Raw genomic sequence first — 23241 nt, forward strand, 5'->3', positions numbered from 1 at the left:
AATGTGTTAAACCAAAAGTAATGAGCCTAATTTGAAAATGTAAGGAGTATGCCACGTGATTGGCTGAGAGTTGTGTGAATGAGCAACTGAAAAACGTGGGTAGTAAATAAAACTGATTTTGTTCCTTGTGTCAAACAACTCTTCTGCTCTACAAAGAAGAAACCAGATGTCTGGTTAAAATATGTGAAAACATCTAAAACATTTAAAAAATTCAGTGCCAAGGAAACATTCACATTTCTTAGAGCAACAAACGACAGGGCAGTTGTCGACATCATTAGCAGAAGCTAAGTCGATTAGCCTTTCAGTTAAAAGTTAAACTTAAAACCTCTTTTATGTCCTCAGCTTTAAGTACTTCTTTAATGTTGAAAGTTGGGACGACTATACTGTTCGTTTTAATTCTCCAAAACAAAAACAGAAAAAGATGATAACTATCTGAGCTCCACGATCAGCCTGTTGGAAAACTGATTTTCTCACAGCTCGTTTAAAGTGCACACCCACCGCTGCCTAATGAACACTTCATTTGAAGTATCAGGCACTTGACCTACAATCAGTCTGTTGTTTTAGATTCGAAATGGAGAGACGCTTCATAGTCACCTCACACCATCAATGTTTAAGCCATAACCACTGTACTCACACACAGACATACATCTTCTACCTTTGTGTGAAGGTTTATTTGCCTATTTGAAAGCTGATAACAGTGGTGTGAGGCCTAAAACAGCCTTTTTTGTGAATGTGAAAATGCTTAATTATACCTATAAATCATCCGCATGTAAATGTAGTAACAACAGCTTTTTTGAGGAACAAATTCAACTAGATTCATTTTTTTTTACGTAGTGTGAATTCACTAGAATAGCTGACTAAATAAAAGAGGTTTCTTTTTTTTAATGTTTTGCCTGCTTATACAGTAATAGTATAAGAGCAGTTTCATTATAGAATCAAATCCACTGTAGTGTTTTACTCAGTGTTTAGGAATCTTACCCCTAAATACACGATTAGTTCTGAGATCACTTGGTGCATTTCACATCCCACAAGGGACCTGCAAACATTTACATTTACATTTATTAATACACAAACGCCCATAGGTGTCGTTAGCAAGTGATTATGCGGTAATGTATTATGTATGAGCCGTGGATTGACAGGCATGTTGAGACTCTGGGGCATGACGGTCTCCATTCTCTAAAAAGACAAAAAAACATGTTAGATCTCCAACGCTCTAAAATGATAAATACACTAAACGGTTTTGTACAGCACACATGAAGAAGAACTACAGGCAAAACCATTTTTTCTGTTGCCAGTTTTTCCATGCACACTGACGTTATTTTAAAATAGTTCTCCTAGTGGACATTTACGCAAATGAGTGCAAATATTAAACTAAATCCTAAAAAAACTAAATAAATAGATAAAATGTCCAAGGTAGTCAGTGATGTTGCATTTTTTGCATGTAAAAAAAACCCCAAGGATATCTGAAGGACATAAATTTACTTGTTTGTTCCTGAATTTAAATGTCTGGAAAGTGTTTTTAAAAAATGTTGGGGTTTTTTTTGTTTTATTTTGGAATATGTATAGAGTGATTAAGAAATATTCAATATTCAAAACCAAAACCTTTTAAACCAGTTTTTATCCAGTTCTCAGATTTATAATTATGAAAATGTACATATTTTAAGAAAAAATGCCTCATTTTATGTGTCTGTAAGTGTCGTACAGAAAAATGCCAGAAAGGACAGGTTACAAAAAAATCGCATTGTGTAGCGCTGTTGAGCACGCGTTTGTCTTTGCACCGTTGAAATGACAGCTGCCCCAGGACTAAGTTTGTGTGTGTAATGTGCATCTGCGAAAAAAAAGTGTTTTCTGAATTTTGACCCCCATATATCACGGCTAGACACTGAAATTACCTGTCAGAACAAACTACCGGCACCACGCCTTTTCCACACACACACACACACACACACACTAACACACTGATAAATAAGTGCTAAAGTCTTTTAAGGCACACTGTTCTCCACAGGAAGGTGAGCAGCACACTGTAAATCTGTCATGACAGAACATTCTCTTAAGGGGGGATATTTCTCTTGTTTCTAACACGCACGTGCACGCGCACAAGCACATGTGCACGCGCCGTATTTTATATGGAGTACAGGTTGTCACTCGGTCTGATTGCTGCGCTGGCCAGCGCTCTTAGTTGGTCATTTGTCTCCTGTTTTTATTTAATTTTATTTTTTATTACTTGGCACACCATATTCATCTTGGATATGTCACAGTGGATTTATCATCACGGCTGACACGAACAAAGTGACTGAGGTAAAACTTCACTAAAGGCCCACACTGTAGTAGGCAGCGTGCTATAGTAGTAGCCACTGAGTGACGGATATTTTTTTATTTTTTGTAAATTCAGCAATAACTATTAATAATATTCCCATCAAAACAAGTTACTTTCAATTATGAAATGGTTTCTGGCACACTTAGGGCTGGAAGGAGCATCTGCTTTAAATCTAATTGTTGTGACAAACCACAGTGGAGTCTGAGAGGTGCTCAAGCAAACAAACAATAAATCTCAAGCTGAACAATAGCCAGATGCTCATAAGATAATAATACCATTATTGACATCTTGCTTACAAAAACACACCTCCTGAAAGACTGGGATAAATACTGTGCCTAAAGGAAAATACTGCAATATGTCCCACATACTGTATATTTGCGCTTACATCCCATCTGCTCACCTCTCTGTGCGTGCATCTGTGTACTTGCATGTCTGTGTGCTGACCGTGTCTTCATGTCTTCCCTGACAGCTGATGATGGTCCAACAACCCACACTTGCCATCGCCCTGACCTACCCTTAACCAATCGTGTTTTCTCTTGTTCTGGCCTCAAAGCCCTATTGGCTGAGTTCTCTCACCCACTACAGTGCCATCTGTGAACACTGATCACCTGGGTAACAACCTTAGGCAGCAGAGCACGCTGGGAACAACGTCAGCTGGCTCTTGATGTTTGGTGATTCTGTTTGGTGCGTCTGTATTTCCAGACAAAATGAGACATAGATCAGGTTGTAAGTTAAGATGCAATCCGTCCTACTTTAATGACTCCTTCTGCAAATGACCGCTGTTTTGAGCGGGAGCTCGTTAATTGGTGCCAGTCAGCACCAGTAACTACCCTGTTACCTCTGCGACTTTGGAAAGTTTGTGTTAAGCCGTTAGGCAGGTGGGGTTGTTATGGCTCCAGATGAAATTTGGGGTGGCATTTGGAAGGTGTGGGAAGATTCAGACAGAAACATCATCAATAATGATGAAAAGCTGGTAGAGATGTAGGTGCGCAGAGAAGAAAGCTCTGCTGTGACCTAGCCACAAAGAGCCAATTAAAATGGCATATGGCAGAGTGAACTGACCAAAGGGAATAAAAAAAATCTCAGACTTCAAACTCAAAGCACTAAACCAGTATTATCCCAGCAGAGAAAGAAAACTGGAACTTTAATTCTAAAAGCTGATGTTACACGAAGGAAAAAAAAACATCACCATGTTACAGCTGAGCAGCTGCTGGGCTCTTTTCCTTATTCTGTTTTTGCACTAAGCCATGCAACCTTCCTTCTCTGAGATTCTGCCATGTCAAAGCCAAATATCCAAACTTTTGCTCCAATGCCATCATCAGCACATAAAGACATGATGGTTAAATCAGCTGTTTCTAAAAATTCTTATTCTTGTTGGGTTTTAAGAGTTTGTCCAAGATAAAGAGCAGCGGCATGATTTCTGTGTCGACACAAACGCTGGATCACTTACATCAGATGAAATATTATATTGATTTACTGTGTTTGGCAAAATGTTCTTCACACTGCTAAATATCAAACACATCCATACGGCTTCATGTGTAGCTAAATTGTTTCTAAATCGCTCCCCAGACTAACCGTTTTAGTTGCAAGATAAGTAACAGTAGACACATACAGGCGAGATTTTTCCTCCCTGGAAATACGTCGTAGAATCAAGTTTTACCATTTAGACATGCAAATTTTAATTTCACACATCATTATCTTAAAAACAAATTACAATATTGGGATGTAAACACAGGTTGCGCGACTGTGTGTGTCTCTTCTTCCTCTGCCAGATGGAAAGCCAGACAGAGCTGGCAAGACCTGCACCATCTCCCACTGGCTGCTGCGGGGTTGAGCTCATGAGAAGGGGAGTAGAAGAGAGTGAATGAGAGATGGTGGAATAAATGAGAAAAGAACAGAAGGACTCATCAAGGAGCTCTTCAATTTTGGAGAGCACTCATTTGTAGCGGCCTCCCGCTGTTCCCCCCAGTCTCGATTTCTTCCCTGCCCCTGTTTTTTTTTTACTGCCTACATCACAAGCTCCCCTCTCGACTTCCATTCACCTCTTTTTATTCCCCCCTTCCTCTCTGTTTTTAACTCCTACACTTCCTCCGTGCTTCTTCCTCTATCTCTCCATCCCTTGCTCTCGTATCCAATAATTGCATCTTTTCTCGAATGGCAATCTTCAGCAGCGACTCGGTGAAAGCTTCTCTCTAATTAGCGAGGATAAGGGTGAAAACAGAAGTTGGAGGGAAAGAGTCATCCATATAAAATCGCGCATGCTAACTCGGATGCTTTTAAATTACACAAATCAAAAAACACCAATATTATTATGCTCCTCTTTCTGTTCTATTAGTGCTCCTCAGACGCACACGTACTTTATTTATTAATAATCATTAGAGACAAAAGAACAACAACAAAGAAATAAACACTTTGCTTACTTATGAAGTGCACTGGGAGGCAGCTTGGTTGTCTTCTCCATCTGGCCGTAACAGGACGTCTTGGCTTCAGGGATGTCGCCATACTCGTCCAACATGGCTGCTGCCGCTGACGTTATGATGCCTATACCGTCGCGAACACGGGCCTCCAGCGGGTAGTCCCAGTCATCGTACGACACCGAGATCATTCCCGATGGGAACGCATCTGGAGTTATTTCTGGGTTGCCGGTGGTGAGTGATGGCACAATCCAGATGTATCCGAATCCGGTGAGGCCCAGAGAGCGAGCCTCCTCCAGGATGTACACCGCCTCATCTTTGGAGCAGTACAGCAGGACCACTGGAGACTGGACCTTCTTCAGCATGATCTGAGAACGGCTGTCTTCCTCCACGGCATCCAGAGTGATGATATTCTGCAGGTCCCAACCCACAAAACTAAAGCAAGGATAACGAGAAGAGGAGTGAAATGTTAATATTTAACTAATAGACTATTAACTTTGCTCAGGTGCTGGCAAGGGCAGTTACAATTATCCATTATAATTAATATCACTGTTAAGTGCGACGTGAATTCTAATAGATGTAAAGTGCTTATTGTCAGAGGGAGAGCACATTAAGCACAATAAATTGAATGAAGCTGGTCCAGTAATGATTCTCAGCTGGTTCCAGCCTACACACAGTTAAAGGACAAGGTGAAAAAACACCGCCCTGATACGCATGTGGCCATTGGGCTAATTGGTGACACTGGCGATAACATAACAGTGAAGTGATCAAAACATAATGCAGCTTCTGTCACCTTTTACACAAAAAAGGGTAATACATATTGATTTGCTACAGCGCAATCATGAGGCTGATACTTTATAGAGTGTCGAAACTGCAGCAAAGGAAAGCAATCATGTAAAATTTCCAAAGATTTTTTTTTCTTGTAATTCAGTAGCCAGTTAGCTAAAGTGGTCAGAGTGAGAAATAGCAAGTGCTCATTAAAAAAGATTATGAATTTATAGAGCATCTCTCTCATCCAGTGGGACTGGCTGCTCTTTCTCATAATGTCACGAGTAATAATAATCAGAAGGTCCCAGTACATGCGGCGAAAGACCAGCAGAAACAGAGGGAAATGGCACTTATGATCGCAATTAAAGAACATAATGTGCGATAAACTGGCGGTTTTCTGCGGTATCACAAGTTGACAGCAGTTACGAACAGGCAGAGTGAGGATTAGGGAATGATGCTCGCATTCACACACACACACACACACGCACAAAAACACACACATACACAAGAGAGAGTGAGGAATACAAAGTGTGACACACGATAGGGCAAAGATGGCAGTTAACCATTGTGTAGGACCCTTCAATGGACAGGTGGTGTAACATGAGAGTGATTTGGGACTTCCTGGCCTCTTCTTGCTTTTCAAAGTGATGACAGGTTACTTGTCCCAGATGACAAAGCTAATAGAGAGAAAATGATCCACATGCAGACAAGTACACACATACACACCCAAGGAAAAAGACAGTACATGCTGCTGAATGCTGTATTATTAGTAAACAGTAAATAGAAGTTGATAGTCACATCAATTTTTTTTTTGGGGGGGGGGGGTGTTCTTCAGGATGCTCTTTAGTTATGCATCGGTCTCCTTAATTGAAATAGATAACACCATATTCTGTGTTTGAGACGATGGAGAACACACCGGTCTCTATTGGTCCAGCTCATTTACATTCCCATCCAAAAACTCAATGCAAACTCCTTTAATCTGCAGATTACACAGCCAGAGAGACCACCTACCCACCTGCACTCAGCTGAGATGAGAAACATACAATTAAACATACAATGAAAAAATGGTATATACATTTTTTTTTAAAACTGAATATAGATCTACGTAGTAAAAGATCACTTAATAACTGAACTTCCATTCTGATTACACATTCATATGTCTCATTGTTTAATCTACATGTCAATAAAATGGACCTGATAAAAGTGCATAAAATGAATTTTATAGCCTGGACTAAATCAAATGGCTTCAAAGCCCCTTGCCTTTAAGCATGCTTATCCAGTCATTTATCCAACATTAAACTGTTAATATAAACCCTAAATACATTAAACCTGATGTCATAAGTTAAGGTGTCAAATGATGTAATGTAATATTGATAGTATAAACATTTGGTGATCTCAGCAGTCAATATTTGCTAAATTAGAAGTTATTATCATGAAGTTCAAATGATACAATGCTCTTGTAATATGTTACGTGTCCTCATTTAACCTGTTGGTAGGTTGCTGCTAAGCAGCATGATGACATCATAATCTCTGTTGAAGATAAAAACCTTCTGAGCTCTGAAATGTACCTGTATGCCAAGTTAGCTTGCCTAACTCCTGATCATGTAGGAGGAATATGGAGACAACCAAACAGACAGGTTTTGTGTAATATAGCTGTAGACACGGGATGGTGTCAAAAAAGGGCATTTGGCATAAAACTCTGCCAAATCAAAAGTGTAGAGCTGCTTGCTGTGGTGACCCCTTGTGACAAGGGGGCAGCTGAAAGTAGCACTGAAGTCAAGATCACTTCTCAAAGGTACAAATACAGACAGTTGGATTTTAAGTTTCCTTTCTCTCCATATGAATGTATTAAACATGTCTGTCACCTGCTACCTGTAATTAAACTGCTTTAGTTATCATCAACAAAGCATAGAGTAGGAGAAGCTGTTGAATCCCTGCTGCGTCTGACATTAAGAGTAACTGCTGATGAGAGACCTCAGGTGAGCTTTAATATATCACAGGTACAGGCACCAGTCCTTGCCTCCATCTCCACAGTGCTGAACATGTATCATTAATATGACCATTTTTGCCCAAAATTATGGCGTGCTGTACTTTCCTCTTTCTCTCCGCTGAAACAAGCACCATCAGTCAGAATGACCTAAAGGTGTGGCAAACAGCCAACCTGCACGCGCAGTAAACCTACTTGTCATCTCCATTCACTGAAAGGATGCTTACGAAATTCTTTTAGGCTGGATATTTTTGAAGAGCACAATGGATGTACTTCAATTCATCCATGCGGTCAAGGCTCTCTAGTCTTCTACTGGTGTAATGTAATTTTGATGTTGTTAATTTTAATACATTGAAAGTGTTTCTAGTTGAAAGATTGAGTTGGCAGGGTTGGTTAATGCTTTGATAATCCTGTAACATGCTGTGTGAGGATTGGGGACACACTTAAATGATTAGCAGTGGAAACCCACCTGCTCACTCTTTTAGAGAGAAACTGGTTAAAAAAAAACGGTCAGATATAATTTTTTTTAATGCCCTGCATTCTGGTAGCACTGCAGTGTGTTGTGTTCTGAGGGAATGCACACTGAGTGGTTGGCTTCTAATCTGCATAAAGTTAAAACTAGGCTACTTTATTGCAAATGAGGGGCTTCTGGGTGAACTCAACACCTCCAGAAACTCCCCCAAAAAACATTTAATCTAGTTACTGATCTAAAATGCAATCAAAATTAGTAACTGCATCACTTCTTTTCTTTTAATGTTTTTAGAAAAACATTGTGTATGCATGAGAGAAAGTTTGCATCCACTATTATCATAAAATTAGAAATCATAATTATCGCTATGATTATCATCGTGAGTTCCACTTCTGAAACTTTCATTTAATTAATACCTGCAAACCTTAATGTCATTTAATATTTTGTGTTATGTAACACACTTAACAGTGTTACAAAAACTAAATGGTTGGATGATTGCCACATATCAAAACAAACAGCATAACTGATTTAATGAGCCATTTGATGTTTCAGTGCACTGCCTGCATTCTTTAATCTTTGAGACAAGCAAATGGTCCTGTTATGATAAACCAGGTAGGCCAATAGGCAGCTGACTAGCCAGAAAATACCCAGGTCAGATGTGTGCACTGTGGGCTACTATTCCTGTGAGCCTTCAATAACCATAAATACAGAGTGGCAGTGGCAGACTGGTCCCACAGCCAGTTGTAGGGGGATGACTAACCCTGAGGGTGGGAGGCATTTCCTGTACTATACCCAGCAGCAGGAGTGGAGTTAACAGCCCCAGTTCATGGTGAAAGGATTAAAAACATATAGGGAAAAACAATGCAAGCACGAAGAACAGGCCACTCATCTGTGGAACCAGCTTCCAGTTGTGATTGAGGAGATTGACACCCTCTCTACTTTTAAGATCAGGCTTAAAACGTTCATTTTTGCTAGAGCATATAGGTAGGGCTGGATCACGTGACCCTGAATCCTCCCTTAGTTACACTGCAATAGGTGTAGGCTGCCCCAACCTGAGCCTGGTTTGCTGGAGGTTTTCCTTCCTACTATCGCCAAAGCGCTTGCTCATAGGGGGTCATATGATTGCTGGGGTTTTCTCTGTTGATTAATTGTAGGGTCTACCTTACAATATGTGATTTGGCACTGTATAAATAAAATTGAATCGAATTGAATTGAACTGAGAACACACCACAGTATTGTTCTAACCTGTTGTCCACAGTAGTTTTCAAGATGTTAATGAATTCCTGGTAGCCTGGGAACTTTGATGTGACAATGGAAAAGATGTGCCAGTCATACTCCTCCATGATGTTCAGCATGAGCAGAGCCTCCTGTTGGATGGAGGCACCAAACTGGAAGAACGTTGACTTCACATCCTAGGAACAAAGAGAAACACAGAGACACAAGATTAGCTGAATATTCATTAGACTATCTGTTCTGGGTTGTTTTTTTTTTTTTTGGGGGGGGGGGGGGGGGGCACTTTCCAGATTAGTCCACCATCTATTCGAACTTGGAATAGGTGATGCATCTCGGAAACATCAATCAGCAACAAAGCATTTAAACCTTGGCACAATATAAGTAGACAGACTCTCTCAGTTGCTCACCCACACACATACACACTCAAACATGCATACAGAGATTGAGAGTAATAAGTTTCTTGCAGAGGAAATATATGGATGAGGGCCTCAGAACAATTCAATTAAGACCAGATTGGATTGGTGCGGTACAGACCAGGCTGCAGAACTCTGTGGGCATGGTTCTGAGGAACAAGGGTTGCATTCACTCCAAGTCGCTCATATTCACTCCATTAAACCTGACTGAGAATCATTTGCCATTTAATTCAGCCAAACTCAGACATTAGCTTGGACAGCGCAGACAAGCACTATTATAGATGGACAAATTACCTCTATTCATTTATGCTGTATTTAAAATGACTCATTATAGTGGACTATTAAATGATGTGAAATTAGAGAAAGCAGCGAAGAATAAAAAGAGTGTAGCATTGCAAAAAGTGTGGACGAGCAAATGTGTTACCTTGTCTTTGGCTGAGTATTGCACGATCTTCCTGGCTTTCTGTTACCTTGAAATGTCAGAGAGTTCACACATACCTTATCTTGACACCACTTGTTCTGTGTCACTTGGTTCTCTTATTATGATTGAGGCAGGGTTGTGTGGAGGTCTCCTCTGTGTGTGTATGTGTGTGTGTGTGTGTGTGTAAAGCTGCAACCTGACAGCTTGGGGAAAAAAAACAACCCCAAAACCATAAAGGCTAAGAAACAGAACACAACACTGGGCTCACACCTCAAAATTAATAAATGCGCTGCACACGGTTACACAGACTGACACATAAAGGCACACTTTGCTAGTACACACTGCCTGCGGCCTGCTTCTACCGTAATTTATCCACAGTGTGGCTAAAGTTGAAAAAAAAAGTGAAACAGCAACCATAATGCTCTGAGTCACTGCATATTGTAATAGGGCCGAACATTAGCCTCAATCCCATATGCTGCAACAGTCAAGTCTAATCAGTTTTGAAGAGACCTTTAGAGAGACCTAAAAAAGGTCAAAAATCATTCCAAACCCTGCACCCATAAAAAACTATATAAAAATACAAATGGGCAATTTGCTGTGCCCAAAAAGGTGACTATATACTACACCCTCAGTAATCATTACAACATGTAATTATCATTTTAACTAAACAAACTGCCATTATTGTTATTATTACTGGGTTTATGGTGGCCTTCGGTAGTGATGATGGCTTCTCAATTGGGGTTCTACCATACTCAAGCAGAAGCTGTTGAGTATTTTCTTCAGACGCTGTACTGTTATTCCATTTCATTACTCCCAAATTCATTGTGAATGGAAAACTTACAGTGGCCCTGAGAGGTCAAACTGAACCACAACATAAGAAAACACCAGCAAAAAGAAAAATGCTGCAAAAGCACATGAAAAAAAAAGGTTAATTAAAACACAAAGGAAGTAGAAAACAAATCTGAAAAAACGTGTTTTCAGGGGAGACAGTATTGTGACGGACAAGATGCGGAAGTGACAGAAAACCAAACTATTAATAGAAGTATTGCACTGAGACAGGCTTAATAGAAGCAGAGGATTCATCTGTGTTGTTAGGGGAAAAAAATGCAGGTAATGTGTGTTTTAATTGGATAATTCATATAACACTGTAAACATATGTTTGCTATTAGCCGCTTGCTGTTAGCTTGTCACTTTAGCAACTCTTCCAACATGTTGTTGTCCCCCAAAAATACTTCTGTTGCATTTTGTACGTTTTGGGTTTTTTTCCCTTAATTTGGAGTGAGTTTGACCTCTCAGGGCCAACGTAAAACTCACTTAGATGCATATGCTACTCACTAGCTTACCATAAAGTTCGAATTTCTCTATATTCTCAGGTTGGGGCACTGATTACTGTGGCACCGCACCACTTATCTTACTCTGTATTTCAGCCATGACATGCATGAAAGGGTAATGTAAAGGTCCAAATTTCATTTTGTGCTGTTACTAGAAATCCATCACAGTCAGATCTACACTTTGTTCAACCTGATCTCCACTGACTTTGTGTTTTGCTACAATGAGTGAAAATACATAGCTGTGGAAAGTACTCACACACTACTGTACAATTTTCCAGGTCAGATATACACTACACAGCCATATTCATATATTCACCATTTTAATATTTATTTTAACAAATAGCATCTACCTGTAGGCTCTGATCACACTTTCCCAAGAATAAGTATACTTCATTTGGCTTCATTTAATAATATTTAAAAGGGTCAACTCGTCAGACACTTTAACTACAATGACTGATAAGCTGCGGCAGGTTTAGATGTAATTAGTAGTCACGTTTTCCCCCCCTATCAGGAACACTGATTGATTATGTGAGATTTGAATAACTAAATGTATGGAACTAGTCAGCTGCATCAATTAAACATATCAAGTACTTTCTATTCCTTTAAGCCTCTCTTCTATTAGGTTACAGTGTATTGGCATATCACCCGTTTCCTGCAGGTAAAGTTGCATTTCTCTACAGGGTAGGGTTTGTACAATACATTGAAAACGCATTGTGGGAATAAAAAGAGACACCAGCAGAAAGCATTGGATGGCTTTTGTAACCATATTGAGCACTGCATGTAATTTCATCGCCTCTGCACAACCTATCATTTTCTTTTCCACTGTCTCGATAGCCTCCGAATAATGTGGGAATTCACTGTTTGCATTATTTGGGTCAGTGTTGGAGAATGAGAAAACGAGTGAGACTCTTCTCCCTATATCGAGACGCTTGAGTGCTTTTTAATGGTATTGTATCTGTATGTGAGGCTGGCTCACTATACTCAGATTTGAGTGTTCTTCAGAGGCTCTCTGTGCAGCTCTGCGCTCTATTGTATGTTCTAATGGGGTAGAAACTGAAGCAATGCTTGAGCATGGTGGAACAGGAGGGAGATCATGCTATAAGACTTGTCACTCCCTGTCTTCATCACGGCAGCAGCCGATGCTCCCACGCTTTTCCTGCAATATACAAAAGGATGTACACTTACAAAGGCCTGGTACTGGTAGTTATGTGTTAGTAAATATGGATAAATTAGATATGGAACAGTGTTTTTGCTTTTTTTGACTTGTTTTGGCTTAGACATACAAGTAGTGGAAACCATCTGTCAACATATTTGCCGGCAGTGTGTTTTTGAGCTACTGTGCCATACACTGCTAATGGTAATCATGCTGCTCTCATACTTTTTGTTCCACAGTAACTTTTGTTGAGGACAATGCATTTTTCAGCATAATAGATTTCCAGGAACTTTCTCACCCATAAAGGAGCAGTTTAACTCCTTCGAAAAACACCAAATTTCAAAATGCATTTTTTTTCTAGACAGGAACAGTATAATGATGCCAAGGGCGACATTTATGCAAAATTAATTTGGCAAAAGCTAACACTGGTTATGAATAATCTCCCAAGACTTCTGATCCACTGATATTTTGTGTATACATGCGTGTCTGCACTTTAAGAGTGTGCTTCTTCTTTTTTTTTTGCTTGTTTCTGCCCATCTGAAGGAATTCAAGCTTTAAGGCTTCCCAGGAGAGGAAAATACCAAAAAATCTCCCTTTTCCCTAAAATAATTACTCCTTGCTGGTGTCAAGTGAGGCTTGTGCCTGTATTCATTCATGTGAGCCAAATTGTGTCTCTTTAATTTCCCTGAATCTCATAATAGCAGATTCAGGGAAATGATATTTTACAATCCCAACAGAAGCCAACTGCACATAGGAACTGACTGGGTGTAGGCTGGGCTTAATATCATTTTACAAGCATAAACAGAAACAAGTGCAATGAGAACATTGCGAACCAGACTTTAGTAGTCTTAAAAATTGGTATTTTAATAAAAGAGATCTTAAAGAAAAAGAAAGTTTATGTTTAAAGCACCACTGGAGCCTCAAATCAAGAGTGGCAGGCAGAAAAAGTCCCACATACATGAAATCAGAGTCAGACACAAACAGAAAGGAAAGCTAGAGGGCAGAGAGAAGAATACACCACAGAGGGAATGGGCAGAGCAGTGGAGAGGAGGCTGTTGAAGTGAATAAGCAGTGTATGACTGTTTCTAATTAGGACAGCTCACAATCCGTGACATCAGAAAACAGCCAATCATTTCCTCTCATTTCACCCTTGTCAAGTGTGACATGTCTTTGCTTTCCACTCACACCTTGAGCTAGTGGCGTCCGCGCACACAAAAACACACGTGCGTTCACGCAAATTAACGCACAGGCTGTCACTCACAGCTCGTTCCCTTTCGCCCCTGTCTGCCACATTCCCGGTCTCCATCCACTCTTAAATTTCGCACTCTGTTGCATGCACTCAAACACGACAACAGCGATGCACACAACAAACATGCACCTACCCCACGGGGCAGGACAGTGTGTCTATTGAGACTGAGAGGGGAGTTATAAATAGTAGTCCTCATATCCTCTACTGCTGATAGCATCTTGCACTGTCTAGTCTTATGACATACACACACACACACACACACACACACACACACACACACACACACACATATAAAGCTCAGAAACGCACACACAGAGATAAGTGTGTATTGTGAGTTGAGATTGTGAGGCAAACGCTCACCTAGACAAAAGGCCTGATAACATAGAAAACAAGCACACCAAAATCTGCATTTATCACAAAGAGGGTGTCATACCTATCTTTATATCACATATTAACCATAGATAGCCAGCTATCTGCTGGGTTCATGGGAGGAGAAACACACTGATATGACAAAAATTCCTCAGTGGCCACTTGCTAAATATAAACAGGCACAAAAATAGTTGTCGAAAAAACAAAGGAGGAAAAACTGAGCAGGCAGTGCTGACCACTGACCGCTTGAACAGTCACAAACAGTATATACCATCACTTTATTAAGAACAGAGTATATCTGATTACTGCACAAATGTAAGTCTTTTACCAGCCTGTCTGTAAACAACAGCAATAACACCACAGCGCTATAGTAATGTCTAACTGTATGCTTTAAAAGTAAAAAGGAGCCCAATGTTATAGAATTTAAGCCATTTAGGAGACTGTAGTACCTGCTTAATACATCTCACCCAATTACAGATGCTTTTCCCTAACAAGATCATCAGTGTTTGTCTGTCCACCTGCTAATGGTTTTTAAATTGCAGTCTTCTTTGTCGACTCCCTACCCCAATTATCTGATATCAGTATTTACTTTTTTTTTAACTTTATAAAAAATGAATTTATTTTTTCAGCAATATAAAATTAAATATTTCTTTTCAAGTTGCTAAGGTAACTTTTCCTTAAATCCCACGCCCAACGTCTTTGAGTCACTGGCAAAATGAGCATATCAGACAAAAAAATGCCGAGCTCTTCATTTTCTGCTGCACTGCTTCAAAAACTATATTTTTACTGGCTTATGTAAACTGTTTTTGTCTTCTAATAGGGAAAAAAATAGCATAACAAACACTGTATTGTTTTTTCAGTAAAGAATAGAGAGCTAAGCATTTGAATGGTTGCTTCTGTTGAGCCTTTGATGAACTGTGAATAATGTTGCCATTGCTAATATATGTATATAGGAGAAGATGTGAGAGGAAGGCAGTGAGGTTAAACATGGCTTAATCCTAACAAATGTGGACAAAATGTTATGCTGCCTTTCCATATAGATATTGGTTACATTTGTAACAGTCAATTATTCACAGACTGGTGCATTATACAAGCTGACACTTCATTCCTTTGTGACGAAACCTCATAAATGGATAATTATGTTTTAGCTCCAACTAAAGCCTCTGTGTGGTTTAAAAAGCCTCCTGTATTATCTAGATTATGATGCCCTTTAACAACATGTGGATAGCATGATCAAGCCAAAACGATGTCACGTAGACATATGGGAACCATATCACAATCATATGCCCATTTGTGTCATTATTTGAAAGCTAATGATATTAAGGCATTGCCAAAGGTTAAACTTAACACCCACTAGTCACTTTGTTAGTTACACCTGTTCAACTGCTTGTTAATTCAAATCTAATCAGAGAATGACAGCAACTCAAAGCATTTAGGTAGACACTGATAAGAAAAAGAAATAAAGTTCAAATTGAGCATCTAAATGGGGATGAAAGGTGATTTAAGTGACCGTGAACCTTGTGTGGCTGTTGGTGCCAGATGGCCTGGTTTGATCTGCTGGGATTTTTACACACATCCATCTCTAGAGTTTACAGAGAACGGTCAGAAAAAGAGAAAATAGCCATTGAGCAGCAAGTCTCTGGGTGAAAATGCTTTGTTGATGTCAGAGAAGAATGGCCAGACTGCTTCAGGTTTGTAAGAAAGCAACAGTAAATCAAATAACCACTTATTGCAACCAAGGCATGGAGAAAAACCCCGCTGAATGCACAACAAGTCGAACCTTGAAACAGACCAGGTGCAATTCCTGTCATTTGAAACAGAAAACCGAGGGTTTAATGCACATGAGTTCACAAAAATTGGACAATAAAAAATTGGAAAAACATTGCCTGGTCTGATGAGCCTCAATTTCTGCTGCAAGATTTAGACGGTAGGTTCCCAATTTGGCAAAAACAACATGAAAGCATGGATCCATCTCGCCTTGCATCAGCAGTTCAGACTGGTGGTGGTATAATGTTGTTTTCTTGGCACACTTTGGGCCCTTAGTACCAGCTGAGAACAATTTAAATGCCACTGCCTCCCTGAGTAGTGTTACTGACCATGTCCATCCCTTTACCTCCACACTGTACCCACTTGTGATTGCTGGTTTCAGCTGGGTAATCCTCCATGTCACAAAGCTCAGCTCACTTGGAACTGATTTCTTGAACAGTTTGAAGTCCTCTCAAATGTCCTCTCCAGTCACCAGATCTCTCCAACAGATCACTCTTGGGATCTGGTTATGTCATGTCAATATAAACCAAAACCTCTGAGAAATGTTTCCAGCACTTTGTTGAATCTGTGCCAAAAAGGCAAAAGGGGGTTCAACCTGTTACTAGCAATGTGTAACTAACCAAGTGGCTGCTGAATGTACGTCCATTACAGATGATATTTTTAAAAAGTTCTTTAGTAGTCACAAGACTGAATCAAAGCTGCACATAAACCTATATGAGATTCTACAAAGTAAGGCTCTTCAGGGTTTCCTTATAGTCTCATATTGAACATTGAACTTTAGAAATGTTTTTCTACTCACGGCACATTGTTCTACCGAAATTGGCTAACGAATATGCAAACGTTTCTTTGGGATTTACACGATCACAGTGTTTTAAAACAATAAGCAGATCTCCGAGAGGCACTCTGAATAAGAAAGTGCGCTTTTAAAGGCTGTTGATGTGCTGTGGTGTGAACGAGTGGGGGGAGGCATACATCCTTTGTTTGTGTTGGATAATAATTGTGGGGAAACAGTAGCCTTCAACTGCAATAGCAGCTACACACACAGACAGAGAGCGAGGCTGTATTTGACGTCACAGAGGAATATTTTTGGCGTGAATGCAGTCCGGTTTAGCAGATAACACACACACACACACACACATGCACACAGAGGGGGAACAGAGACCTATTGGAAGTTTAGCACACAGGAACACTGCCCGTGTGCACGCGTGTATGTTTGTGTACGTGTGTGTTATTGCTGTGGTTCCTCTGTCAGGACTTTTTAACAAGCATTCGAGTCCCCACGGGGAAACACTGACAAAATAACATCATCCCTCCCTCCCTCCCATCCCCTCTCTCCCTATCCTCTCTCTCCCTTCCTCTTTCTCTCTCCATTTGTCTCCCTGTGCTTGCCCTCTTCTCCCACTCACTCTCTTCTCTAATAAGTCCAATATCTTCCTCTCTATGTCTTCCTTTCTTTTTCGTTAGCGCTCCATCCAGAGGCCCTGTCTGTTCTCACTTCCCTCTATCCATCTTGCCCTCTCCCACTCGCTCCCTATCTCTTCTAATAAAGCCAATATACTGCTACCCTCCTCTGGGAACCAAATCTTACACCTAAGCAGAAACAGCCATCCTCAATTCTTGGAGGGTAATTTAACATTTTACCTTAAAAATCCTCTTATTAAAAATGAACAGCCACATAAGATGTCACTGAAAAAGAAAAGTCTTGTTATTTCTGTAAACTTTTTTTGGACCTTGCTGAGTGTCCTTAAAATAAGGCATAAAAGAAAAAGTCTGATGTGACAGATGTTTGCAAGTGGGGAGAGGAATCACCCAAAAATGTAGTAATCTGATTACAGTGGCCTCTTCCCCCACCACAGCCCGGCTTGTTATTTATCTTGGCACTATTATATCTGCTCTCACTCCGCTTTGACATACTGTGCATCTTCACACCTGCCACAGACATAAAATGTGGGGATCATTATGAAAATTATCATCACTATCGAAAATTGCCAAAATCAGCAGCCATAACCATCATAATTAGTCCCGGTATTTTTGCTGTGTACCTTGTTGCCTAATTTCGGTCTTTCCCTCCACCTCCCCCCATTACTTTCTTACTATTTTAGGTTTTCGTTTTCTTCTTCTCCTTCCTAGTTTTGCACCCTTCAGTTATCTTTTTCTTTTTTTAAATAAATCTTTAGTTTCTCGGCTTACGTCTTACCTCGTTCTTTTAAATGAACACAAACGTAACACCAAAAAATTCCCACCACATGAGCTGTGGTGCTAATCACAATAAAATAGGAATTTTGAATTAGGAAGTCGCTGCACGCCCTTATTGAATACATAAGTAATATTTTGACAAGAAACCTCTTTGTAAGGATTACTTGTTGAAACATGTTTTCTTTCCAAGTACTGAATAAAGTAATCCTGTGTGGAAGCACTTAGTGTGCAGTCGTCTTAAAGAGTTTTAAAGAACGGGAAGCGTTTAACACAAGAGTTTGGTACAATGCAAAGAAAATTTAAAAAAGGGAAATATAAAACTGTAAAGTTTAGGAGCTGTTTATTAGGAAATTATAATGCACAAGAAAGCTGCACGCAAACACATAACTCACAAATGGCACACAATGTGTGGTCGCATTACGATGTTTGTGCACACAAGCATGCGCGTCTTGCACACCGTCTACTCAAGGTAAGGAGATAAGTCTTGTTTGTGTGTGTGTGTATCTGTGCCAGAGGGCTGTGTATCATGCTGAGTTTATTCCAAAGACACAAACAACATCATATAAACCTCAGCTCAAACAGAATGGAAGAACACCCACTACCCAGGAAAAACAAGGAAATCAAAGGCCTCAAAGGCCAGATTTACACAGGAACAAAACACCCTAGACCTACATTTATGGAGTCGTAAAACAGCCCAGAAGAAAGGCTGAGATGACGTGGGGGAGCATGAATACGTAACCGGTGTGAAATCATTTTTAGTTTAATGCCATGTTTTCAGGAACAGCATTAGGAAACCTCAGATTTACCTTTAGGTACATAACAGAAAGTTTGATCTTTCTGCTGGAGTTGAAGAAGTGCAAGCTCGGATAAATAGGGACAAATCAGCCAGCGCAAATTAGCATAGCCGGCTCAAAACGGATAGCCTAACAGACTGTCTAAACCAGGGGTGCCCAATCCCAGTCCTCGAGAGCTACTGTCCTGCAGCTTTTAGATGCAGCCCTACTCCAACACAGCTGAATCAAATGGTTTGATTGCCTCTTCAGCATGCCATCAAGTTTGGCAAATGCCTGATAACAAGCCATTCATTTGATTCAGGTGTGTCGGAACAAGGATCCATCTAAAAGCTGCAGGACGGTAGCTCTCGAGGACTGGGATTGGGCACCCCTGGTCTAAACCAATACCTAAAAATTTGGATTAGGATGTTTTTTACCCACAGTTCATTGGTAGCTGAATCCAATTGCATCTCTTCCAACACTTGTTTTAATGTGTGCAGATATTTTTTTTACATTCAAGTGAGGCAAGTCATAAAGAGCATAGTTGTGCAGCTGTCAAATGGAACTGATCAAATTCTGTATACTGTAACTTACATTTGGTGGTAAATCTCACAGATGTAAATTTCATGTTTTTTGCTTTCTGGTTGAGGGTTTTATGAAAGCAGCCACCTCCAGGGCTGAGAAAGGAAGCCAATGTGCCCCAAACAGCAATTTCTTGCACAGCCACTTGGGACTGACTCCACAAATATGTCACTCCTCACAGATTCACATGTGGAAATGATCAAAATTAGAGCAGAAATTTAAAAACCTTTAGTCTCTATAGCTAATTTCCTAATTCATAACAACTGTGTTATAAAAATTATTCACATTTTTAAGTTCTATAAAGGCTTAAAGTTTGCCTTACTAAAGGCCTCCAGTGACAGGTGGATGGGTTACAGAAGGGCAGACTGTTAGACTTCACCTCAACTAATGTGAGCCAATTCACTGGCTCACATTAGTGAATTGGACCGCTACTCCTTCTACTGCTCTACTGATATTTTGACCTATTTGTAGAATTTTAAATGTGATTATCAGAAAAATTAAATGGTTAATTTGAAAATAGCCTGTCCAAGAGCTAAGAAGTACATATTCTAGATTTAGTTGCTGAAGTTTTGGTACTTTAAACATCACTGTTAAAGAGATAATGTAGTGATAATGTAGCAACATTAACATTATCGTTTCATCATTAGCCTTAGCCACTGGCCACTATCCAAATAACTTAAAAGATGGCTAATGAGGCTATTGGGTACTTGCTAATAATTAAATGACTATTTATATGGGATTCTTATTTGTGTTGTTAGAAAAAAAACACACACACACATTCTGAAAGCATCTGCCGTAATCTGATGTGCATCTTGCTAGATATTGTAACTACACACTAGCGACAGTGTGTAGTTACAACAGCGACACAGGTATAAATGGTGTCAATGGCATCAGTTACTTGTGTACACTACATCATAGGCTTTACTTAAATTCACCACAGATGCACGTTATTGTATGCACTGACCAGGTTAACAATTGACTATGTGCACGTTAGCATATGCTACTTCCGGTGCGGAAACTCCTGTGGGGAGCTTTGTTTCCGGTGTCCTATTCGCACCTTGTTTACGGTCCAAAACAAGTTAAGCAAATGAATGAATCAAGCGGCGATTTACATTTCTATAGATGTCTTGGGCATTTACCCAATATATCTGTAAATGATGTTCATCGACTTGTCGATATTTTTCCCCCCGCGCCTCAGCGCAAAAGAGAAAAGGGATTCAAATGTTATATTTCTCAGCTGTCCCTCATTTATCGCGGGTGTTATGTTCTAAAAATAACCAGCGATAGGTGAAATCAAGTAGCCAATTTTATATTTTGACACGTGGACATCGTGGACATACAGTACTGCACTTCAGAGTCACACTGCTAGCGATCGATGCAGCGATTCTGTACTGTACAGGAGGAGATCGTCTGCAGCGATCATGACGCAGGACACAATGTGACGTAAAAATAAGCATGCAAACTTGCACTTAAAAATCTGCGAAACAGCGAGGGTGAACTGCGTTATAGCGAGGGACCACTGTAATTTTGAAGGTAAGTCGCAACATACCCTTTGTAAATACTAATGTACCAGCAATTGTTCATTTTTTTGTGTGGCTTTTTTTCATGGTTTGTTAACATGCTGTGTAGGTGTGTACTTGACTAGCTGATATCGACATAATGGGGAAACATCTGGTTTGACTATTGTTCACCTGTAGTTTGAATGCTGAACATTTGCCTGTTTAAATCATAAGACCAGTCACTATACAGAGATGTGCTTCTGAATGTGGACGATGTGTCTTCTGATTCTGTAATGCAGTTCTGCTTGTGTTGAGTGATGTAAACAACTGATCGATCTAAACTCTTTAAACGTCAAAATTGATCATTAGATTTTTTATGACACAACAGTGGTGAGTGTTCCCACCTTCTCCTCTTTGTAACTTAACGCGATCTTTCCGTTTTCGAGTTTTGGACATTATTTTGGAGTATATCTTCGCAGTAGCGATTGACCGCAAAGTAAAGCTACTGGAAATGTACAACCCCACATCCAGTCTCAAACCAGGAAGTTAGCATTTTCTCATGCACAGGGTCAATTATACTTTGTGTTCCTCATGAAGTTCTGTGACCTGTTCATGTGTTCAGCTGCTAGTGAGGGGAGGGGCAAAGACAGCACTGGATGGATACCAACAGTCTTTATACCCATGACTATCTAATTTGAGAGTATTTACCTGAATGTGTAGGTTGCTAGCAAACAAAGCATTAAAGCCTTTCAGCATAATAGAGAGCAAAACACAAAAACTGAGATGATCAGGAAAGCTAGTCAGTCTCTGCCCAATGGTGAGAAACCTTCCCCGTAGAGCATGCCTACTGCTGCTTAAAAGAAATGCAATGTGTGAAAAATTGATCTACACAAAATCACCATCATCATCAACATCATTTATAAAAGATTTTCTCACACTTTAATCACAAAACCTATATGCTAAAACATAACATAGTGAAAAAGAGCATGCCTCATCCCCCATCACATAACCTCCACCTACTCTGACATACAACTATATGGAGGCAAATCAATACCGCATAATGTGCTGATAGTTTCCCCCACAGAGATGCATCAGTCAGCTGCCATGGTCACTGCTAACTATGCTGGCAGTATCAGTGATTCATCACCGCTGCCACCGACAGCTACTGACACCAAGAGACCTACTTTGAAGAGGATGACACAGAGCAGGGAGGGCAGGAGGAATGGATGGAATGAGTGGCAGAAAGACAGATGAGGGGAAGGCAGCAACAATGGCAGAGAGCAAGAGGGGAAAAAGGAGAAAACAAGCAGAAAGATTAAAAGGTGATGATGAAGTAAGAAAGATAATGGGATGAAGCAGGGAGACATATATATAGACATCATTCTATATACAGTGTTGAAGGTGGTACAGTGACAGTTAGGCATTGAATGTTTTTTTCTGTTATTTCTTCCGAATGAGATGAAATATCTACATCAGTCACTTGTATGTGTGCTAATGACACAGCGGTGTTTGATCTAATGAAAGGAAGCAGCAGGAACAGCTACTATCAGATCTAAAATATAGTAATCAACAAGTTTTCTAGACCATATACTAAGAGAAATAGAGATGATAATTTGTTATGACAGCCATTAAAGTTATATTGCCTGCCTCATCCCAATATAAAAAAAGAGCTTCTTTTTTTTTCTTTTTCAGAAATGTTGATCATCATCCTTAATCACATCCTGACATTGACCGGCAAGGAAAAACATGGTTTGCAATGAAGGAAATGTTTCTCTGTGCATCTTTCACAGGAGCACTGCTCAACTCCTCTTCCACCCACACATTTGTCTTTAAAGTAGAAATATGTTTTTTCTTATTTTCTCTCACATATACGTATGGATCCATATCGTGCATGTGACCGAAGTTTTGAATGATGAGCTCGTGGCTATGTTTGATGTCACAGAGAGAAGAGCACCTTAATATGGTTTCCATCAATATGATCTCAGGTAGGGCCCAACGCTACTCTGAGCAGCACAAGACACAGTAAATGCAGCTTCCTGTCCCACAAATAACACCAAATGGATTTTAACTAGTTTTGGTGAAGAAAATGGGCAACGTAGCTAAGATGTTCTTTATCATTCCATCTACTGTTGCAAGCCATTTTACAAACAGGGGAAACAATCCAGAAAATATTGCAGTCGTAAAATCTTCAACATTATTTTTTTTTAACATGGCCAACATGGGAGTGTATGGAAGCCCATTTCCGCCACTAAAAAAAAATGTATCTATAACTTGAAATTTCGAGTTATCGTTCCTAATAT

General features: G+C 39.9%; 1 protein-coding gene across 1 annotated transcript in view; it reads right to left on the reverse strand.

Moving 5' to 3' along the window:
* The window catches only part of grin2aa (glutamate receptor, ionotropic, N-methyl D-aspartate 2A, a), a 162935-nt gene that overhangs the window by 48088 nt on the left and 91606 nt on the right, over nucleotides 1-23241 (reverse strand). Inside the window, exons 3-4 of the mRNA XM_063471516.1 lie at nucleotides 9201-9367; nucleotides 4738-5166 (exon numbers count right to left, since the gene is read on the reverse strand). Of these exons, the coding sequence (XP_063327586.1) occupies nucleotides 4738-5166; nucleotides 9201-9367 (596 nt within the window). The remainder of the gene's footprint in view (nucleotides 1-4737; nucleotides 5167-9200; nucleotides 9368-23241) is intronic.

Source organism: Pelmatolapia mariae, linkage group LG4, assembly GCF_036321145.2.
Source record: "Pelmatolapia mariae isolate MD_Pm_ZW linkage group LG4, Pm_UMD_F_2, whole genome shotgun sequence".
Classification (NCBI taxonomy): Eukaryota; Metazoa; Chordata; class Actinopteri; order Cichliformes; family Cichlidae; genus Pelmatolapia; species Pelmatolapia mariae.